Below are 21,261 nucleotides of genomic sequence, written 5' to 3'. Positions count from 1 at the left end.
CGTTCTCAAGACCAGGTGTGGGTCCTGGAGTACAGAGAACTCGGAGGGCGTGGGGACGGTCGCTGTCACCTGATGCTCAAATTCCGCTTCCCACCTCCACCAAGACCCCGCTGCCCCCCGCCCGTGGCTGCAGAAGGCGCTGGTTCCCACCTTCGTGCTGAGTAATGGTCCGCTCCAGAAAGTGCTGGTTAACAACTAAAGCATTTAAGGGTGATCAGGTGAAAACAATTAAAACTTTATATCCGTGGCTAAGTAAAACGTTCTCTCAGCCTAAGTCGAATAGAGGGATGAACTAATACTGACAATTTTCTAGATGGTCAACACCCCCCCCCCCCCAACTTTTACGATCCCACAGCACCACCGCCGCCAAAACTTCTGTAACTCGCTTTATTAATATTTCGCACTATTTTAGTTTCTTAGAGGACTGGGACAATAGACCGAAGTGGATGGATTGGACATTACTCTTTGCTGTGTTAGGCCTTTGTTGAGGGTGTGGTGCTGAATATTTTTCCATCGCTGGAGCAAGCCAAAATGTATCCTGTTCCTTCTCAGCCCCTTGCCCCACCCATGAAAGTTGTTCGGCGTCTTTGGAAAATTTGACCGTTCAAGGCAGACATTTATGGTGTGGCTAAATGACATCTAGAAATTACTAAGCAATAGAGTCGGAGCTGAAGGTAGATTAGGCTCCCTGTCTTATCTGCCAGCGTGTTTTCCGCATCTTTTGCACACACTGTAAATTTTTAAATAGCGCAATTGTGCCACGGTATAAAAAAAAAATGGCTTTCCAACTACTCTGCAGTTTTGAGTAAAAGTGCTCTAAAGAGTTGAACCACGCCGTAGTTTTTTGACTGCAGTTATCGTGTTCTTCTGGTTTTAGAGATTTAATACTCATTAGAAGAGAAGTAGCATAAACTTAAGTAATTGAGTTTTCATAAATTCTTCACAGCATTCACTTTATTTCTATTAACTTTTTCTGTACCTGGTTTGTCTGTTGATAACTGCTACTCATAACCCAAAACATATATTGTTACTGGAAGAAAGATTTAGTATATCCAAAGTTACAATTGTAGTATGTTCTCGAAAACAGGCCTGTGACTGACCCTTTTCTTCAACATTTCTGCTATGTTATTTCATGGAAGGCAAGATGTTTAGACCCAGCCATAGATTTTTAACTACTTCTCCTGAAACTACTGAGTTTTATTCTTGTCAAAAATTGGCTGGCTTAGTCTTGCCATATTTTTATTAAGGTTTTTTTTTTTTTTTTTTAAAACGTACTTTTGACTAGGTTAGCTTTTTGGATTTAAATATTAGTTTACTTAAATATTTTGCTAGAGAATCTCAGAAAATTGGAAAAAAACTTTTCAAATAGTTCATTACAAACATTATAAAAACCCAAATTGGAAAAGACTAATATGATTCAATATTGAAAGTAAGTCAGGGGCTTCCCTGGTGGTCCAGTGTTTAGGATTCCATGCATTCACAGCCGACGGTGCAGGTTCAATCCCTGATCGGGGAACTAAGATCCCACAGGCAGTGCGAATCAACCAAAAAATAAAAATAAAAAGAAATGTGATCATCTTTACTGCTTAACTGAAAAACATATTCTGTGCCAAAGTTTTCAGTGTTTCCTCCCCTCCCCTTAAACTGATTTAAAAAAATACTTTAAAAAAATATTTAAAAATTACTCTTATTTGACCAAAGAGAACAGAATAATACATAACAGCCTGCATTTTTGTATAGATGAAGTGGCTGTACTTAGCCAGGGTTGGCATGATCTTGACATGAGTTTCATGAAACTGAAACAGAGCACCACTGCAAGATAAACAGTTTGGTCTCTTGCGCACCAGTTGAAATATCTGTCACTTTCATTATCTCCATACTTACCTAGCTTCTGTTTTTGTTATCTGGCCCTAAGAGTAATGCCTGTTTTTTTTTTTTTTTTTACATAAGTTTCCCTCCTTTAAAGCTTGTTGAGCAATTGCCAACACTGGGTGGTGAAGCTTAGGGTTGGGAAGGCAGAGTCACTGCAGATTGTTGTTCAGTCACAAAGTTGTATCCAACTCTGCATTTTTTAGTCACTATAGAGGACAACATATGCTCACCACGACTTTTGACTTTTGTGTATATTGAGTAAACAGAAGTATACTGAATGTTTTGATGTTGAAGACAGGTTGCGGGGAGGGGTGAGTTGTGCCTTCATTAAAGTGATGCTTTCCCAAGTGAGATTGTCTACCTCACAAGGCGTGCAAGAAGATCCAGTAGTTTAAGAAGAAATACTACACCTTTTAGTTGTTTTTTTTTTTTCTACTTAAAGATAAAAAATTACATCAAGACTTGATTTGGCCAATCTTAAAGGACACAGGTGCTTTTAGTCATTGAGTGGGTCAACTGGTTAGCTGCTCCCTAAATGTATATTGTTCTTTGAAATAGTAGTCAGTGATAGGATGAGATCATCCCAATTAGCAAGACATTTAAAAATATTTTCTAGCACACAAAGATCACTTTAGACTTTTTTTTTCTTTTAAGTCAATCTTATATTTGGCAGGAGTTCACTAATGATATTATTTAAGGGATTTTTATTGGTTGACTCATTGTCTTAAGTCAATAAAAGTCCTTTTCTCATTTGGGAAATTATGTTTTCCCTGACATTGGTGTATACTTTATAAATAAGTAAATGATACACGGATGTTTGAGTAGTGTTTCACGGATGGGTGCCTAGTCAAAAGAACTTGAAGGCCATATTTCTAAAAAATTGGACTCTTTAAATTTTCATTTTTTTAAGTTGCTACCAGAGTCAGATTTGAATCTTTCATTCTTTCTCCACATGCCTCAGAATTCCCGTTCTCTTTTAATATTCTCTGTAACAGTTGGCATCAAGGAATTTGAAATGAGGATGCAGTGAGTGGCTTCTGAGCTACCTGATATGAGTTCCATGTTTCTGAGCGTTGTGGACTTAAGTTGCTTTTTCTTTCTTCAGAATATTCAACCAGGCTTTTTGTATACCTTATTCATTCATTAAATCAGCAGTGACTGAGTACTGTCATATGAAGCACCATGCCAGGCACTGCAGCCATAGTGGGATGTGAAATAGATCTTAATTCTGTACCGATGTTTACAATCTTGGCCCAGGACCTGTTTAAATCTGGCTTTAGCATTAAGTCAGAAATATGTTGTTGGTAAGTATCCAGAGTTGAATTTGTTGTATTAAGTTGAAGAAAGGTGAAAAATCTACATAAAGCTTATGTATATTGAAATCGAAATAATAAGAAACTTGCTTTCTGGACTTGGCGTTCTTCATTGAATACATTTCTAAGAATTCATATTGTCCCACATGGTGATAGTTTAGTCATTTTCACTCCATTATAATAATTATGCAAATTATATACAAATACTATCACAATTTACCCATTCTCCTATCAATGGACAGTTGGGGTGTTTATTTTCTTTATACTTTGCTATGAAATTGATAGTCCTGACATGAATAGTCTGGCATAGCCTGGTGCGCATGTGCAAGCGTCTTTCTAGGGGAATGGTTTGCACACTTTAGCATGCATTGGAATCACCTGGAGAAACTGATCAACTATTGCTAGGCCCCACCCCCAGGGGCTTCCCAGGTGGCTCAGTGGTAAACAATCCGCCTGCTAATATAGGAGACTCCAGATGCAGGCTCTGTCCCTGGGTTGGGAGGATCATCTGGAGGAGGAAATGGCAACCCACTCCAGTATTCCTGCCTGGAAAGTTCCATGGACAGAGGAGCCTGGTAGGTTATAATACATGGGTTGCACAGAGTTGAACACTGGGCCACAGAGCACACACCACCCCCAGAGCTGTAAATTCCCAGGGTCTGAGGTAAAGGCTAGGAGTTTAATTTTTAATCTACCCCTCAATTATGCTAACACTGTTGGTCTAGAGAGCTCACTTTTGAGAACCACTGCTCTAGGGTTGTAATTATTGGATGTTAGTTTTTGTGAATGGTTTTTTTTTAAGAATGTCAAGTTCCTCAAAGTCATTGCAATAATTTATATCCCATGAGCATGGCATAAATCCTCTCGTTAATCCATATTCTCTTCAACACCTGCTGTGGTCAGACTTAAAAAATTTGGAATATTTTAATATTTGTCTTCCTGAGGGAGAGTCATCATTTTTAGAAATAAAATAATTTTAATTTTTTAAAATGTATGAAGCAGAAAGGGTAGATAACTTTATTCTACATTTAGTTATTGGTGGGCCAGTTGGGTAAATTGACCTGCATAAATCCAGTAAGAATTTATTGATTGTATATTATGTAATAGGTACTGTGGGCATGTAAGAAAAACACGTTTTAAATATAGGTTTTACTTTTTAAATTTGAATAACATAGGTTACAATTTGAGAACAATGTTTAAAGGTAAATTAAACTTCATTAAACTGATATGTCCTGTTAGGCATTTTTTACTTTCCTAGTCGGTGGATAGCTTTCACTTGTAATGGGATCTGAACTTTAGAAAGAATTAAGTTAAACACTAATATAATCTAGTGGCCATAAAGTTTAATAGACATACTTCTCAACTTTCTCCATAGAATGCTTCCATTCGAAGTATAGTGCCTAGGTTATTAAAATGGTTAATCACAGTGACATGAAAACTTGAAGTCCACACTAGGAAGTATAACACACATGAAACAGATAGCCATTGTAAGCATGAACATTTTATAAATGCTTGGCCTCTCTGAGGACTGGAGTAATAAGCTTAGTAAATAACAGAATTCATATCCATGACATAAAAGCTTTCTAATGTCACCTTTTCTCAACAGTGTTGATAGATAATGAAAGCTATGTATGTAGTCTGTTTGAATCTCACCAACTTAAAATCTTTTCCAGGTGTATTACATTTTAAAAATTGTATCCTATTTTAAAATCTGATATTCTCATTGGTTTATATAAAAGATATCAAGTATTATGTCTATAGTCTTACTTGTGAGTTATTTGTTAGTATACTCAAAAGAGTCAGCTAAAGCAATTTTGTTGAAAACAAATGGCACAATTACCTTTCAAACAAAAACAAGTATATTGGCCCAACTTAAAGGAAATTTTCAAATATTCAGTACTGTAAGATCCTTGCCAGTAATTTCAGTGTTGTTTTCTCTCATCGATGGCCTTTTGGTGATCTCATTTTAAAAACATTGTCCATTACCAGATTACTTGTCAATTGCTAAAATAATTCTTATTTGTAAATCTAGTATCTAGAGCTATGGAAACTGTAAGTTATAACTTTTTTCTCTTATTGCATAAAAGATGTTCATTGTAACAAGTCTGGAGTACAAAAAGTCTCACAAGATAAGTGAACCTTAATTCTACTATCCAAAAATGGCCACTTTTCATAGTTACATGAACTCTATGAACATTACTTCAGAATTGCATTTCTGCTGTGTACTTTGTTTTTTACCTGATGTCAGTGGAAAAGACTTAAATATAATTGACTCACACAAAAAGATGCACCCTCATTCAGCACTGTGAAAGCAATGAAAATTTCACCTGACATTCAGGAAACATTTATCAGAGTCCTATTATGAACCAGATACTTACTGTGACACTTAAGAGGATCCTTCTTTTTAAACTGGCTGCTCTTTTTTTTTTTTTTTTTTGTGGGTGTCAAGAGATGTGGGTTGTACAGGGAGGTACTTCTTCAACAATTACAGGGGCTTATTGGTTACCTAAATTCACAGAACAAGTAATGACTTTTACAAACTAAAAAATTTTTATTAAAACTTTACAGCCTAGATAGGAAGTCAAGTTAGAAAATATTTGGTCAAATGATAAGTTGTATTCAGTACTATGTTAGGCCTTATTTAAGTCATAAAGGCAAACTCAATTTGTGTCTACAATGTGCTCATTAGTAGTTCTACAGCCTATAAAAAAACACCTGTTGTATTTTGATTGCCCTGAAATCGCCAAACTGTGTTGTGTGAGGCTTTTTTTAACCTTATTTTTACCTTATAATGAAATTTTACTTCAGTGGGAAACGAAAGATGGCAACTACTCCACCTTCTGTACAAAAAAAAACAGGATTTAAGTTGGACTCTACCACTTTGTTATCGTGGGTTACTGTGACATGGTTAAGCCTAACAATATAGCTGGTTCTTTGTTCTCCGTTTTATTCTGCTCTTTGAAACAGTGGTATTCAAAGAACTTCCGTGATGAAGGAAAACTTCCGTATCTGTGCTGTTCAATATGGTAACCACCAGCCAGTGTGGCTACTGATCACTTGAAATATGGCTGATGTAACTAATGAACTGACTTTTATTGTAATTAGTTGTAATAAAATTAAATAGCTTCTGGAGAAGGAAATGGCAACCCACTGTAGTATCTTTGCCTGGGAAACAACATGGAAAAGAAAAGATTATTATGCCTGATTATTTTCTTTATTATGGTAAGGTAGAAATACAATATCCCAAAATGTATGAGATGTAGCAAAAGCAGTTCTAAGAGAGAAGTTAGTAGTGATAAATGCTTACATTAAAAAAAAAAGTGAGATCTTTAATAACTAACTTTAAAAAATTTTAATAGCCTCTCATAGCTAGTTACTTCCAAGTTTGACAGCATGGCTTGGTGCCCTTTATTTTCATGAGGAAACAGCTGACCCACAGAAAAAATCAATCATATGGAAGTAGAAAACAATTTAATTTGTAGTTTTGAAAAAAAAATAAGTCTTATGGTATGCTCTACTATTTAAATTCAGGAGCATAATATAGAGAGACACATTAAATTTTATCATTTTATGTTGCTTGAGGGAGAGAAGTAAAAAGAAATGGGGTGGAGAAAGTTCATCTTAGGGCAAGGAGGGGATAATGTCAGGCAAAACAAAGCCATGTGAAGATACACAATAAGCAGAGAGGCAAGAGACCAACCAAAGCAAATTCAGAACAACTTTTACAGCCTGGGAACTGCAAGGGGAGAGTAGAAAAATCTTTTCCTCCATCAGCATTCTTGTCATAGTTGCTGTTATACTAAGAATTTTCTAAATCTTTCTCCTCCTCTGGAACTTTGTGTCTGAAATGACAGAATTACAGGCTCTGCTGCAAAGGTGAAAAATGATATGAAACAGAAGGGACACATTTTCTTCAGGATACAGTCATTTATGGCATGTCTGCAGTGTACATTCTTTCTCCAGAAAGAATGAAGGGATGGAGGCAAAGCAAAAACAACACCCAGTTGTGAATGGGACTGGTGATGGAAGCAGGGTTTAATGCTGTAAAAATCAATATTGCATAGGAACCTGGAATGTTAGGTCCATGAATCAAGGCAAATTGGAAGTGGTCAAACAAGAGATGGCAAGAGTGAACGTTGGCATTCTAGGAATCAGTGAACTAAAATGGACTGGAATGGGTGAATTTAACTCAGATGACCATTATATCTACTACTGTGGGCAGGAATCCCTTAGAAGAAATGGAGTAGCCATCATAGTCAACAGAAGAGTCCAGAATGCAGTACTTGGATGCAGTCTCAAAAACGACAGAATGATCTCTCTTCGTTTCCAAGGCAAAGCATTCAATATCACAGTAATCCAAGTCTGCCCCGACCAGTAATGCTGAAGAAGCTGAAGTTGAACAGTTCTATGAAGACCTACAAGACCTTTTAGAACTAACACCCAAAAAAGATGTCCTTTTCATTATAGGGGACTGGAATGCAAAAGTAGGAAGTCAAGAAACACCTGGAGTAACAGGCAAATTTGGCCTTGGAGTACAGAATGAAGCAGGGCAAAGGCTAATAAGAGTTCTGCCAAGAGAACACACTGGTCATAGCAAACAGTCTCTTCCAACAACACAAGAGAAGATTCTACACATGGACATCACCAGATGGTTGACACTGAAATCAGATTGATTATATTTTTGCAGCCAAAGATGGAGAAGCTCTATACAGTCAGCAAAAACAAGACCAGGAGCTGACTGTGGCTCAGATCATGAACTCCTTATTGCCAAATTCAGGCTTCAATTGAAGAAAGTGGAGAAAACCACTAGACCATTCAGGTATGACCTAAATCAAATCCCTTATCCCTAATCAAATCCCTAAATCAAATACAGTGGAAGTGAGAAATAGATTTCAGGGACTAGATCTGATAGAGTGCCTGATGAACTATGGATGGAGGTTCGTGACATTGTACAGGAGACAGGAATCAAGACCATCCCCAAGAAAAAAAAAAAAAACAAGCAAAATGGCTGTCTGAGGAGGCCTTACAAGTAGCTGTGCAAAGAAGGGAAGCGAAAAGCAAAGGAGAAAAGGAAAGATACACGCATTTGAATGCAGAGTTCCAAAGAACAGTAAGGAGAGATAAAGCCTTCCTCAGTGATCAATGCAAAGAAATAGAGGAAAACAAAAGAATGGGAAAGACTAGAGATCTCAAGAAAATTAGAGATACCAAGGGGAACATTCATGCAAAGATGGGCATAATAAAGGACAGAAATGGTATGGACCTAACAGAAGCAGAAGATATTAAGAAGAGGTGGCAAGAATACACAGAAGAACTATATAAAAAGATCTTCATGACCCAGATAATCACGATGGTGTGATCACTCACACTCACCTATAGCCATACATCCTGGAATGTGAAGTCAAGTGGGCCTTAGGAAACATCACTACAAACAAAGCTAGTGGAAGTGATGGAATTCCAGTTGAGCTATTTCAAATCCTGAAAGATGATGCTGTCAAAGTGCTGCACTCAATATGCCAGCAAATTTGGAAAACTCGGCAGGAGCCACAGGACTGGAAAAGGTCAGTTTTCATTCCAATCCCAAAGAAAGGCAATGCCAAAGAATGCTCAAACTACCGCACAGTTGCACTCATGTCTGTGAAGGCTGAGTGCTGAAGAATTGATGCTTTTGAACCGTGGTGTTGGAGAAGACTCTCAGAGTCCCCTGGACTGCAAGGAGATCCAACCAGTCCATTCTGAAGGAGATCAACCCTGGGATTTCTTTGGAAGGAATGATGCTGAAGCTGAAGCTCCAGTACTTTGGCCATCTCATGAGAAGAGTTGATTCATTGGAAAAGACTCTGATGCTGGGAGGGATTGGGGGCAGGAGGAAAAGGGGACAACAAAGGATGAGATGGCTGGATGGCATCACTGACTCGATGGATGTGAGTCTGAGTGAACTCCGGGAGTTGATGATGGACAGGGAGGCCTGGCGTGCTGCGATTCATGGGGTCACAAAGAGTCGGACACGACTGAGCGGCTGAACTGAACACAAGCTAGTAAAGTAATGCTCAAAATTCTCTAAGCAATACGTGAACCGTGACCTTCCAGATGCTCAAGCTGGTTTTACAAAAGGTAGAAGAACCAGAGATCAAATTGCCAGCATCCGCTGGATCATGGAAAAAGCAAGAGAGTCCCAGAAAAGCATCTATTTCTGCTTTATTGACTATGCCAAAGCCTTTGACTGTGTGGATCACAGTAAACTGTGGAAAATTCTGAAAGAGATGGAAATAACAGAACACCTGACCTGCCTCTTGAGAAATCTGTATGCAGGTCAGGAAGCAACAGTTAGAACTGGACATGGAACAACAAACTGGTTCCAAACAGGAAAAGGAGTACATCAAGGCTGTATATTGTCACCCTGCTTATTTAACTTCTATGCAGAGTACCTCATGAAAAACGCTGGGCTGGTAGAAGCACAAGCTGGAATCAAGATTGCTGGGAAAAATATCAATAACCTCATGACACCACCCTTATGGCACAAAGTGAAGAGGACCTAAAGAGCCTCTTGATGAAAGTGAAAGAGGAGAGTGAGAAAGTTGACTTAAAGCTCAACATTCAGAAAACGAAGATCATGGCATCCGGTCCCATCACTTTGTGGCAAATAGATGGGGAAACAGTGACTAACTTTATTTTTCTGGGCTCCAAAATCACTGCACATGATGACTGCAGCCATGAAATTAAAAGATACTTCTTGGAAGAAAAGTTATGACCAACCTAGACAGTATATTAAAAAGCAGAGACATTACTTGGCCAACAAAGGTCCGTCTAGTCAAGACTATGGTTTTTCCTGTGGTCATGCATGGATGTGAGAATTGGACTATAAAGAAAGCTGAGTGCCAAAGAATTGATGCTTTTAAACTGTGGTGTTGGAGAAGACTCTTGAGAGTCCCTTGTGAGGGACTGCAAGGAGATCAGTCCTGGGTGTTCATTGGAAGGACTGATGCTGAAGCTGAAACTCCAATACTTTGGCCACCTTATGTGAAGAGCTGACTCACTGGAAATGACCCTGATGCTGGGAAAGATTGAGGACAGGAGGAGAAGGGGACGAGGGAGGATGAGATGGTTGGATGGCATCACTGCCTTGATGGACATGGTTTGGGTGAACTCTGGGAGTTGGTGATGGACAGGGAGTCCTGGCATACTGCGTGGTTCATGGGGTTGCAAAGAGTCCGACACGACTGAGCGACTGAACTGAACTGCAGTGTACAAAAGACTATGCCAAGTGCTTTGCGTGATTATTTTCTTTATTGTGGTAAAATATACATAACATCAAAGTACCATTTGAGCCATTTTGAGAACACATTTCATCAGCATTAAGTATATTCACAGTGTATATAATCTGACCACTTTCTATTTCCAAGAGTTTTGCATCATCCCAAACAGGATCCATGTACCCATTTGGCAGTAACTCTTCATTCCCCCTTCTGCTCAGGTCATCTTTGTTTTTTTACTTTCTACGAATTTGCCTGTTCTAAGTACCTCAAATAAGTGGAATTGTGATATTTGTCCCTTTTTTTTTGGTCTGGTTTATTTCACTTAGAGTAATGTTTGCAAGATTCATCTATGTTGTAGCATGTATCAGATTATATTCCTTTTTATAGCTGAATGATATTCCATTGTATGAAAATACCACGTTTTGGTTATCCTTGTGTTTATGAGCACTTGGATTATACATTATTTTTAATAATCCACCTAGTTCCCTTTAAACTCTGTTTGCCTATAGCCCTTCCCTAAGTGCCCCAACTTGCAACACTTCTCATAGGTTATGGTCCAAAATAAGAGTTGGAATCTCTGTACTGTGCTGTTGAGAGATTGGGCACTCCTATATCGGCAGGCAACTCCCTCCCCCTCGATTATTCATTTACCTCATGAAAAATTCAGTCTACTTTACTCCAGTGACCAGTGAACAAATGACCAGCTCTGGTTCGCATTTCACATGACACCTGTATCGAATATTTTATGGGAAGTCCATTTCAGGTCATGCTTCAGGTTCAGTTCCTCACCTACTAATTTTCAGAGATCTCATAGTGGTACAACTGTACAACAAAGCCACTGGAAGCATATAGTAAGAGTTAGGACCAGAGCCAAAAATTCACTCCATGTAAATAGTCTCAACCTCTTACATGAGCAGTTGCACAAGTATCAGACTGCCTGGTTAAAGGAGAATGGAGCAATTCATTGTAACCCAGCCCTGTGCTGTATTTAGCCCAAATCTGGGTTTTATAAAATAAAACAGTTATTGAAGTTAGATGAAGTGGAAAGTTGTTAACTATTTAAGATACTTGATATGATAAATGTTTTAATAAGCAGTAAGTCGTTGTTGTTGTTGTTTTAATCATTCCTTTAACAAAGAAGTCATGTAAAAGCAACAACATAAAGATTTAATAGGTCCCAGGTACTTGGCAAAACTCTGATCATGCATCAATTCATTTCATTCTCCTGACGACCTTCTAATGCAAGTGCACTATTCATTTCTCCTTAAAGCCACAAAAGCATGAAGAGGTCAACTTTTCTTGACAGCTAGGAAATGGCAGAATCTAAATTCAAGTGTGGGTCTCTCTTAGATCAGAACTGGAGCACTGTTTAACGTACTATAAGATTGTATCAGTAGTTTGGTTTTAGTTGGAGCTGATTTCTCTAGTTTCGGATTTCAATAGTATTGTGGCACTGAGTAAATATTTGAGACATCAAAAGAGAGACACTGTTAACACATTATTGACCAGGGAATTTTGCAGAAACCTGTGGCAGACTTCCCAGGTGGAGTGCCTGTCAATGCAGGGTACACGAGTTTGATCCCTGGGTTGGGAAGATCACCTGGAAAAGGAAACAGCAGCCCATTCCAGTATTCTTGACTGGGAAATCTCATGGACAGAGGAGCTTGGCAGGCTACAGTCCACGGAATCGCAGAGTTGGATATGACTGAGCATGTGCGTAGATGCAGACGCGTTACTTGTGGCATTTAATACATCTCAGGTCAATAATATGTTAAGGATCTCTCAGAATCTTTTTATGTGATCTGAGTTTTTAAAAAAGTTTTTGTTTATAGTGTGGTGGTTTGTAATTTGGAAGTGATGAAATTGATTATATATGTTGTTCAAATTAATCTGGTGTGTTTACAGGTGGTCGCTGTATATGGAACTTTATCTGATTTGCTTTCTGTGGCCAGCAATAAACTCGGCATAAAAGCCACCAGTGTGTATAATGGGAAAGGTGGACTGATTGATGATATTGCTTTGATCAGGTAACCTTCACCTTTTTATTAGTTGTCTACAGTATACCCTCAGCTTCTTGGTGCTATACTATCTCCCTTAAGTGGTATTTAATCCCTATTAAGAATACAGGATTTTGGCAAATGATTGACCGGAATTTACTCTTTGGAATTTAAATAGTTTGGACTTAGGGTGCATTGATCAGCTAGAAAACTGAGTACATTCCAGTATACTCAGTCTTTCTGCAGAGTCCATATATGCTTGTGAGGACCTCTTTATATTACTAGAAATGGATCTAGTAAGACATGAATTCTTAATGTTAGAAATTTTATTGCTCTCCTTTATGTGGCACTGCTTATTGTTCATTTCATTTCCTAAGAGCGCTTTTGAGCTTTATAAGCGTCCATGGAGAGCTACTTTGGGGAAGACTTACCAGAAGGAAGATAGAACGTTAACTATAGCTAACTTACCCATGATCCACCGTGATAGAGGTTTTGGTTGGTTTGTTTTGGGGTTGCCAGGCATATTTTAAAACCAGTGTCCAGTTTACCTCATTCCATCCTCATGGGATCGTAGACTTGGAGCAGGAGAGGGCTTAAAGAAGATGGAATGGGAGCAGATACTAAGTACTGACGCTGTGCTAGTTATGTTTTATTTGCTTTGCCCATGTTACCTCATTCAATTGGCAAAGGCATGAGCTTTTTAAAGTTGATCTTGTGAAGATGATGCTCTAAATTATGGTAGTATTCAAAATTTAGTTTTCATTTAAACCCATCTTAGAATAACATTTCAGTATAAAACACTGTCGTTAAACACTTCTGGCCCCTTTGTTTTATGCATGAGGAAACTAAACACCTGAAAAGTAGAATGACTTACCCAGGTCATATGGTTTAATAGTTGACTCTGGTTAATGAGAGGAAAACACATTTTTGTATTACCCTTAAAAAATTAACTGGCATGGTGAACAAGCAGAAAAGGTTATAAGCTGAAAAGATACAGATTTAAAATCCAAATAAATTGGGAGACTGTCTTAGTTTTTAAGTGTTTATCTCCCAGCTTTGGTTTCTTTGGATTATCACATTGTTGAATGATTTATATCAACCTTAATTTCTCCTGAAGAAACACACTCTGCTTCCAAGGAAAGTTTTGTGTTCCTGTGATGTGTTATTTAGAAATATAATTTATACTTCAGAATTAAAAATTTCTACAACATAGGTTGTAATTGAAGAAGGTCGTAACTGAAACTGTCTGAACTATGGAATACATACTGTTTAGAACTCAAATTGAGTTCTGCCAGAGGGGAAGGAGGTTCGGATTAAGAGGTATAAACTTCCAAACAAAATAAGTCACAGGCATGTAATTTGCACCACAAAGAATACAGTCAGTAATACTGTAATAATTTTGTATGGTGACAGATGGTTACTTATTGTGGAGTAGCCATCAGAAGGTAGACTTCTTGTAGAGATCATTTCATATATTTCATTGTCAAGTCACTGTATTGTACTCTTGAAACTAACATAATATTGTATGTCAACTATACTTCAATTAAAAAAGCTTCAATTAAAAAGGATAAGAAATAGCATTCATTTATATTGTATCATATCTACCTGTTTAATAATTTGTGGTTCACAGTATAAGCTCTGATAATTTATTTATACTAATGGTGAAGTGGGGCAGGGGAGGAGTATAAACACTGATAATCCAGATGTCCGGATTATTTGTATTTGTTTATATTTAGGTAAATATAGTGGATGAGTGTTTATAGATGTGTTACTTCCAATTATATTCTTCCAAGATATAATATGAAAATTTATTTTCATTACCAAAGCAAAGAACAGCTGATGATGTGGGAGAAAACCCTAATAATTTATTTAGGGTTACAGAAATAAAGTGATAAAAGAAGAGTTGGCTATAGTTTTAATCATATCCTTTGAGCATAATAGTTTATTTTTCAATTGATGAGAAAGCTGAATTCACATAACTTGTATAGTGGGTTTTTTTGTTTTTATTTCCATTTCAAAAGTACTTTCATGTGCAGAATCTTCTTTGAATTTAAATCCAGAAACAGTTAAGTCAGACGGTTAAGCACTTTTGAATTTTATGAACGTCACAGAGACCTACTTTGGTGAAAGCTTGCTAAATAAGTAAATCAAGTTAACTCATCAGTGATCCACCACAATAGTGGCTTTTGGTTTGTTTCTTTGGTTTTGTTTTTTTTTAAAATAACCAATGCAGATTTATCCCTTTAAATAAGTGTCTAGTGAACATTATTTCATTCTCATCAGATCATAGAATTTAGGAGCAGAAAGAGGCTTAAGTAACCTGGGTTTAAACAGAAAGCACTAGAAATTTGGTCAACTTCTTTACATCATAGATAGCAAAACTTATCTTCTATAATATTCTCTATAATGTAGCCCCTCTAGTCAACAGAAAATTAATGTGGTTTCTGGATTTTGATGGTGGCTTTTTAAATTTTGATTTCCCCAGGGATGATGATGTTTTGTTTGTGTGTGAAGGAGAACCATTTATTGGTAAGTGACTCCCTTAAAAGCCAATTTTGTCTGCCAAATAGAGATGAAATTTTGAATATTTCACCTGGCTTTACTAAGCCAAACATTAAAAAGTATCTTGTGGCAGTATTCAACTCTTCATAGCTCTTTTGATTCTGCATTGGGGTTGGGGGAGTATGAAAGTAAATTTCTAACTTGAATTAGATGATCATATTTTAGTATGGATACCTCATCTTTTATGTGTTTTTAAAATGCTCTAGATGTGCACATATCCATTAATTATGACACAGTAAGGTAGTTTTGATTTTAGAACTCTGTTTTTTTGAAATTTTCTCTGATAATAGTTACCAAATCTCTCTGCTATGTTACATATTTTAAAGCATGTATGGGTTGCAGAGGGCTTCCCTGGTGGCTCAGTGGTGAAGAATCCACCTGCCAGTACAGGAGATATAGGTTCGATGCCTCGGTCGGGAAGATCCCCTGGAGAAGGAAATGGCAACCCACTCTAGTATTCTTGTCTGGGAAATCCCACTGACAGAGGAGCATGGTTGGCTACTGTTTTTGGAGTTAGAATTGGACACGACTGAGCAACTAAACAGCAGATTGCTTGCAAAAGTAATGTTTGACAACCATTCACAACAGAAAAATCAGTCAAAGATGCCCATATCAATCACACACACTCATGCACATATATACATACTACCTTTAATTTTGAAGAAAGCAGGTACAGTATATATCTCAAAGAGTCTGAGGCTTAAATAAGGTAAATATTCTTTAATGAGTATTTGACATTGTTTCAGACAATCACACTATGAATATTTAAGTATTTTTTTAAGCCTTCTCAATATTTGTATTTGTTGAGTGGAGGTAGTTCTTAGGATCATCATATGGTAACTTAGAAGTAAGTGCATATTCTCTGTCTTTGCCTTAAGACTGTGAACAAAAAATTTTTCTCATCTTTTTTTTTACCTGTTAACCTAACAGAGTGGCAGGCAGTAGTCACTTAATTGATTCATTGCATACAAATAAACAATAAAAAGTGATTTAGTGTGTTTTGTTTCATCATTCCGAGCTTTCAGAGTTAAAAATATTGGATATGTTTTCATCCTCTGCATTCATTGATACCTAGATTATTTTACTTTTGACCAGTGGAAATCCCTTGAAGTCTTCCTCTTTTTTATACAAATCTGTTAGTCTTTTACAGATTCCTTCTGTCTGGAATAGCAAAATGTTCATCTGATACGTCTCTTGTCCTAAACCCAGATCAGTTTTTTGTTATTGGAAACCTTCATATCTTTTAGTGGAAATGTCATTTCAAAACACAACCTGGGTACTAGGGAGGCTCGTTGTTCCTGAGTTCATCATCGTTACTAGGTTTTATGGTGAACAAAATTTGAAATACATAGCTAGTGGATAAGATTCATATGTAATAAATGTTATATTATAGAAAGCTTTATATCATATATAACATAGATAAAATAACTCATGTCTGACTCTTTGCGACCCCATGGACTGTCCTTGGAATTCTGTAGGCAAGAATACTGCGGTGGGTAGCTGTTCCCTTCTCCAGAGGATCTTCCCAACGCAGGGATTGAACCCAGGTCTCCTACGTTGCAGGTGGATTCTTTTACCAGCTGAGCCACCAGGAAAGCATGGGTGGTTTGGTTTATAATTAGGATTATAAGATTTTGTTTTGCATTGAGAATATATTTTGAAAACTTTTACACTGATACCAAAGCCAGGCAAAGACACTACAAGAAAATTGCAAATATCCTTTATGAATATCGACATTAAAATCCTGAGCAAAATATGAGCAAACCAAAGAAGTATATTGAAAGGGTTATACTCTTATGACCAAGTGGGATTTATTCCTGGAATTTGAGAATGGGTCAACAGACAAAAAGGAATCAATGTGATATGTCACCTTAGTAGAATGAAGGAAAACCCCAAAATATCTCCACTGATGTAATAAAAGATTTTGACAAAATTCATATCTTTTCACAATAAAAACACTTAGCAAACTAGAAATAGAAGGAAACTTACTATGATAAAGGCCATATATGAAAAACCCACAGCTACCAACATATCCAGTGGTGAAAGACAAAGCTTTTCCACTAGAATTGGGAACAATGACCACTTTTGCAACTTCACATTGATAATATATTAGAGGTTCTAGCCAAAGCAAACAGGCAAAAAGTAAAATTATCTCTCTTCTCAGACAACATGATCTTCTGTTTAGATAAACCCTAAACACACGTGAGGTTAGAGCTAATAAATGAATCCAGCAAAGTTCCAAGAGTGAAAATCAACACACAAAAATCAGTTGCATTTCTATATACTAGCAATGAACAATCCAGAAGTATACTTAAACAGTTCAGTTTACAATAGCATAAAAATAAAATGCTTAGGAATGAATATAACCCCTGTCAAAATCTAAATGATGATGAAGCTTTGAAACTAGGGAGAGGCGGTGGTTGTACAACACTGTGGATGCACTAAATGCCACCTAATGGTGCACTTAAAATGGTTAATCATATTTCGTCTGGGCGATATTCCAACTTGTGTCTTTTTCTTGTTTCTTCCAAGCATTTTACTTTCAGAATATTTCAGTAAACACCCATATACTCATCACCTAGATTCTACTCATTAGCAGTCTACTATTCTATTCTTTATTAGTCTTTGTTGCATAATGATCCTTGTTTCTACCAGTCCATTTTATTTTTTGATGCATTTCAAAGAGATTGTCAATATTAATACACTTCACCCCTGAACGTTTCAGTTACATATCAACTAGAACTCAATATGTTTAACATATTTTTGAGTTAAACTTGCATAAATTGCATAAATTTTAAGTGTATCTTACTGAGTGTTGACAAATGCACCCATCTGTGTAACCCAAACCCCTATCAAGATATAGAATGTTACAATCATCCTAGATTTCCCTCAGGCTCTTAGTCCCACCCCTACCCAACCAGAGACAACTGCTAATTTTGTCCCTGCTGCTGCTGCTGCTTAGTCGCTTCAGTTGTGTCCAACTCTGTGCGACCCCAGAGATGGCAGCCTACCAGGCTCCCCCGTCCCTGGGAGAATTTTGTCCCTACCATACAATAATTTTCCCTGTTATATAAACATTCATATAGTTGGAATCACAGAACATGTATTCTTTTGTATAAGGCGTCTGTCATTCAACATGATGTCTTAAGAACTGATTCTTTTCAATTGAGTTCAGTTGCTCAGTCGTGTCCAACTCTTTGCAGCCCTATGGACTGCAGCACACCAGGCTTCCCTATCCATCACCAACTCCCAGAGCCTATTCAAACTCATGTCTGTTGTGTCGGTGATGCCATCTAACCATCTCATCCTCTGTCGTCCCCTTCTCCTGCCTTTGGTCTTTTCCAGCGTCAGGGTCTTTTCCAGAGAGTCGATTCTTCACATCAGGTGGCCAAAGGATTGGAGTTTCAACTTTAGCATCTATCCTTCCAATGAATATACAGGACTGATTTCCTTTAGGATTGACTGGTTGGATCTCCTTGCAGTCCAAGGGACTCTCAAGAGTCTTCTCCAACACCACAGTTCAAAAGTATCAATTCTTTGGCGCTCAGCTTTCTTTATAGTCCAGCTGTCACATCCATACATGACCACTGGAAAAACCATAGCCTTGACTAGATGGACCTTTGTTGACAAAGTAATGTCTCTGCTTTTTAATATGCTGTCTAGGTTGGTCATAGCTTTTCTTCCAAGGAGCAGGTGTCTTTTAATTTCTTGGCTGTAATCACCATCTGCAGTGATTTTGGAGCCTAAAAAAATGGTCAGCCACTGTTTCCACTTTTCCCCCATGTATTTGCCATGAAGTGATGGGACTGGATGCCATGATCTAGTTTTCTGAATGTTGAGTTTTAAGCCAACTTTTTCACTCTCCTCTTTCACTTTCATCAAGAGGCTCTTTAGTAGTTCTTCACTTTTTGCCATAAGGGTGGTGTCATCTGTGTATCTGAGGTTATTCATATTTCTCCTGGCAATCTTGATTCCAGCTTGTGCTTCATCTAGCCTAGCATTTCACATGATGTACTCTACATATAAGTTAAATAAGCAGGGTAACATGTATAGCCTTGACGTACTCCTTTCCTGATTTGGAACCAGGGTAACATATATAGCCTTGACATACTCCTTTCCTGATTTGGAACCAGTGTGTTGTTTCATGTCCAGTTCTAACTGTTGCCTCTTGACGTGCATACAGATTTCTCAGGAGGCAGGTCAGGAGGTCTGGTATTCACATCTCTTGAACAATTTTCCACAGTTTGTTGTGATCCACACAAAGGCTTTGGCATAGTCAATAAAGCAGAAGTAGGTTTTTCTCTGGAACTCTCCTGCTTTTTCGATGATCCAACAGATGTTGCCAGTTTGATCTCTGGTTCCTCTGCCTTTTCTAAATCTAGCTTGAACGTCTGGAAGTTTTCAGTTCACATACTGTTGAAGCCTGGCTTGGAGAATTTTAAGCATTACTTTGCTAGTGTGTGAGATTAGTATAGTTGTGCGGTTCTTTGAACATTTTTTGATATTGCCTTTCTTTGGCATTGAAATGAAAACTGACCTTTTCCAGTCCTGTGGCCACTGCTGAGTTTTCCAAATTTGCTGGCATTTTGAGTGTAGCACTTTGACAGCATCATCTTTTAGGATTTGAAATAGCTCCACTGGAATTCCATCACCTCCACTAGCTTTGTTCATAGTGATGCTTCCTAAGGCCCACCTGACTTTGTGTTCCAGGATGTCTGGCTCTAGGTGAGTGATCACACCATCATGGTTATCTGGGTCATGGAGATCTTTTTATATAGTTCTTCTGTGTATTGCCACATCTTCTTAATATCTTCTGCTTTTGTTAGGTCCATACCATTTCTGTCCTTTATTGTGCTCATCTTTACATGAAATGTTCCCTTGGTATCTCTGATTTTCTTGAAGAGGTCTCTAGTCTTTTCCTATTCTATTGTTTTCCTCTATTTCTTTGCATTGGTCACGGAGGAAGGCTTTCTTATCTCTCCTTGCTGTTCTTTGGAACTCTGCATTCAAATGGGTATGTCCTTTCTTTTCTCCTTTGCCTTTTGCTTCTCCTCTTCTCAGCTTTTTGTAAGGCCTCATCAAAGAAAAACAACACCCAGTTGTAGATGTGACAGGTGTTGGAGATTGTCTGATGCTGTAAAGAGCAATATTGCATAGAAACCTGGAATGTTAGGTCAATGAATCAAGGCAAATTGGAAGTGATCAAACAGGAGATGGCAAGAGTGAACATCGACATTTTGGGGATCAGTGAACTAAAATGGCCTGGAATGGGTGAATTTAACTCAGATGACCATTATATCTACCACTGTGGGCAAGAATCCCGTAGAATAAATGGAGTAGCCACCATAGTCAACAAAAGAGTCTGAAATGCAGTACTTGGATGCAATCTCAAAAGCAACAGAATGATCTCTGTTCGTTTCCAAGGCAAGCCATTCAATATCACAGTAGTCCAGGTCTATGCCCCGCCAGTAGTGCTGAAGAAGCTGAAGTTGAACAGTTCTATGAAAACCTACAAGAACTTCTAGAACTAACACCCAAGAAAGATGTCCTCTTCATTATAGGGGACTGGAATGCAAAAGTAGAAAGTCAAGAGCTACCTGAAATAACAGATAAATTTGGCCTTGGAGTATAAAACAAAGCAAGTCAAAGGCTAACAGAGTTTTGCCACGAGAACGCCCTAGTCATAGCAAACACCGTCTTCCAAACAACACAAGAGAAGACTCTACACATGGACATCAGCAGATGGTCAGTACCGAAGTCAGATTGATTATATTCTTGGCAGCAAAGATGGAGAAGCTGTATGCAGTCAGCAAAAGCAAGACCAGGAGCTTACTGTGGCTCAGATTATGAATTCCTTATTGTCAAACTCAGACTTAAATTGAAGAAAATAGGGAAAACCACTAGACCATTCAGGTATGATCTAAATCAAATCCCTTAGGGTTATACAGTGGAAGTGACAAATAGATGAAAGGGATTAGATCTGTTAGAGTGTCTGAAGAGCTATGGATGGAGTCTCATGACATTGTACAGGAGGCAGTGATCAAGACCATCCCCAAGATTCTCTTTTAGACCTCCAGTTTTTTAATTCAGGCCTAAGAGAATGCTCCCAGTCCTATTACCTACCCCCTCCAAAAAAAAAATCAAATCTATATGTACTGAAATTGAGTATAGAATTGTAAGGTTTTTATTTAACATTTTCTTTTATCTGTGTCTCCTTTCTTGCATATCAGTAATCCTGGTTTCCAGGGACACATATAAAGT

At 37.8% G+C, this 21,261-nt stretch overlaps 1 protein-coding gene across 2 annotated transcripts in view; it reads left to right on the top strand.

The window, feature by feature from the left end:
- KCTD9 (potassium channel tetramerization domain containing 9) overlaps nucleotides 1-21,261 on the top strand; it is an 83,503-nt gene that overhangs the window by 560 nt on the left and 61,682 nt on the right. For both annotated transcript variants that reach the window (XM_040243317.1, XM_040243316.1), the window contains exons 2-3: nucleotides 12,347-12,468; nucleotides 14,924-14,967. In XM_040243317.1, coding sequence (XP_040099251.1) covers nucleotides 12,347-12,468; nucleotides 14,924-14,967 — 166 coding nt within the window. The remainder of the gene's footprint in view (nucleotides 1-12,346; nucleotides 12,469-14,923; nucleotides 14,968-21,261) is intronic.

Source organism: Oryx dammah, unplaced genomic scaffold, assembly GCF_014754425.2.
Source record: "Oryx dammah isolate SB20612 unplaced genomic scaffold, SCBI_Odam_1.1 HiC_scaffold_1, whole genome shotgun sequence".
Taxonomy (NCBI): domain Eukaryota; kingdom Metazoa; phylum Chordata; class Mammalia; order Artiodactyla; family Bovidae; genus Oryx; species Oryx dammah.
The sequence above is the reverse complement of the archived record's forward strand: the minus strand, read 5'-3'. Positions and strand labels throughout refer to the sequence as shown.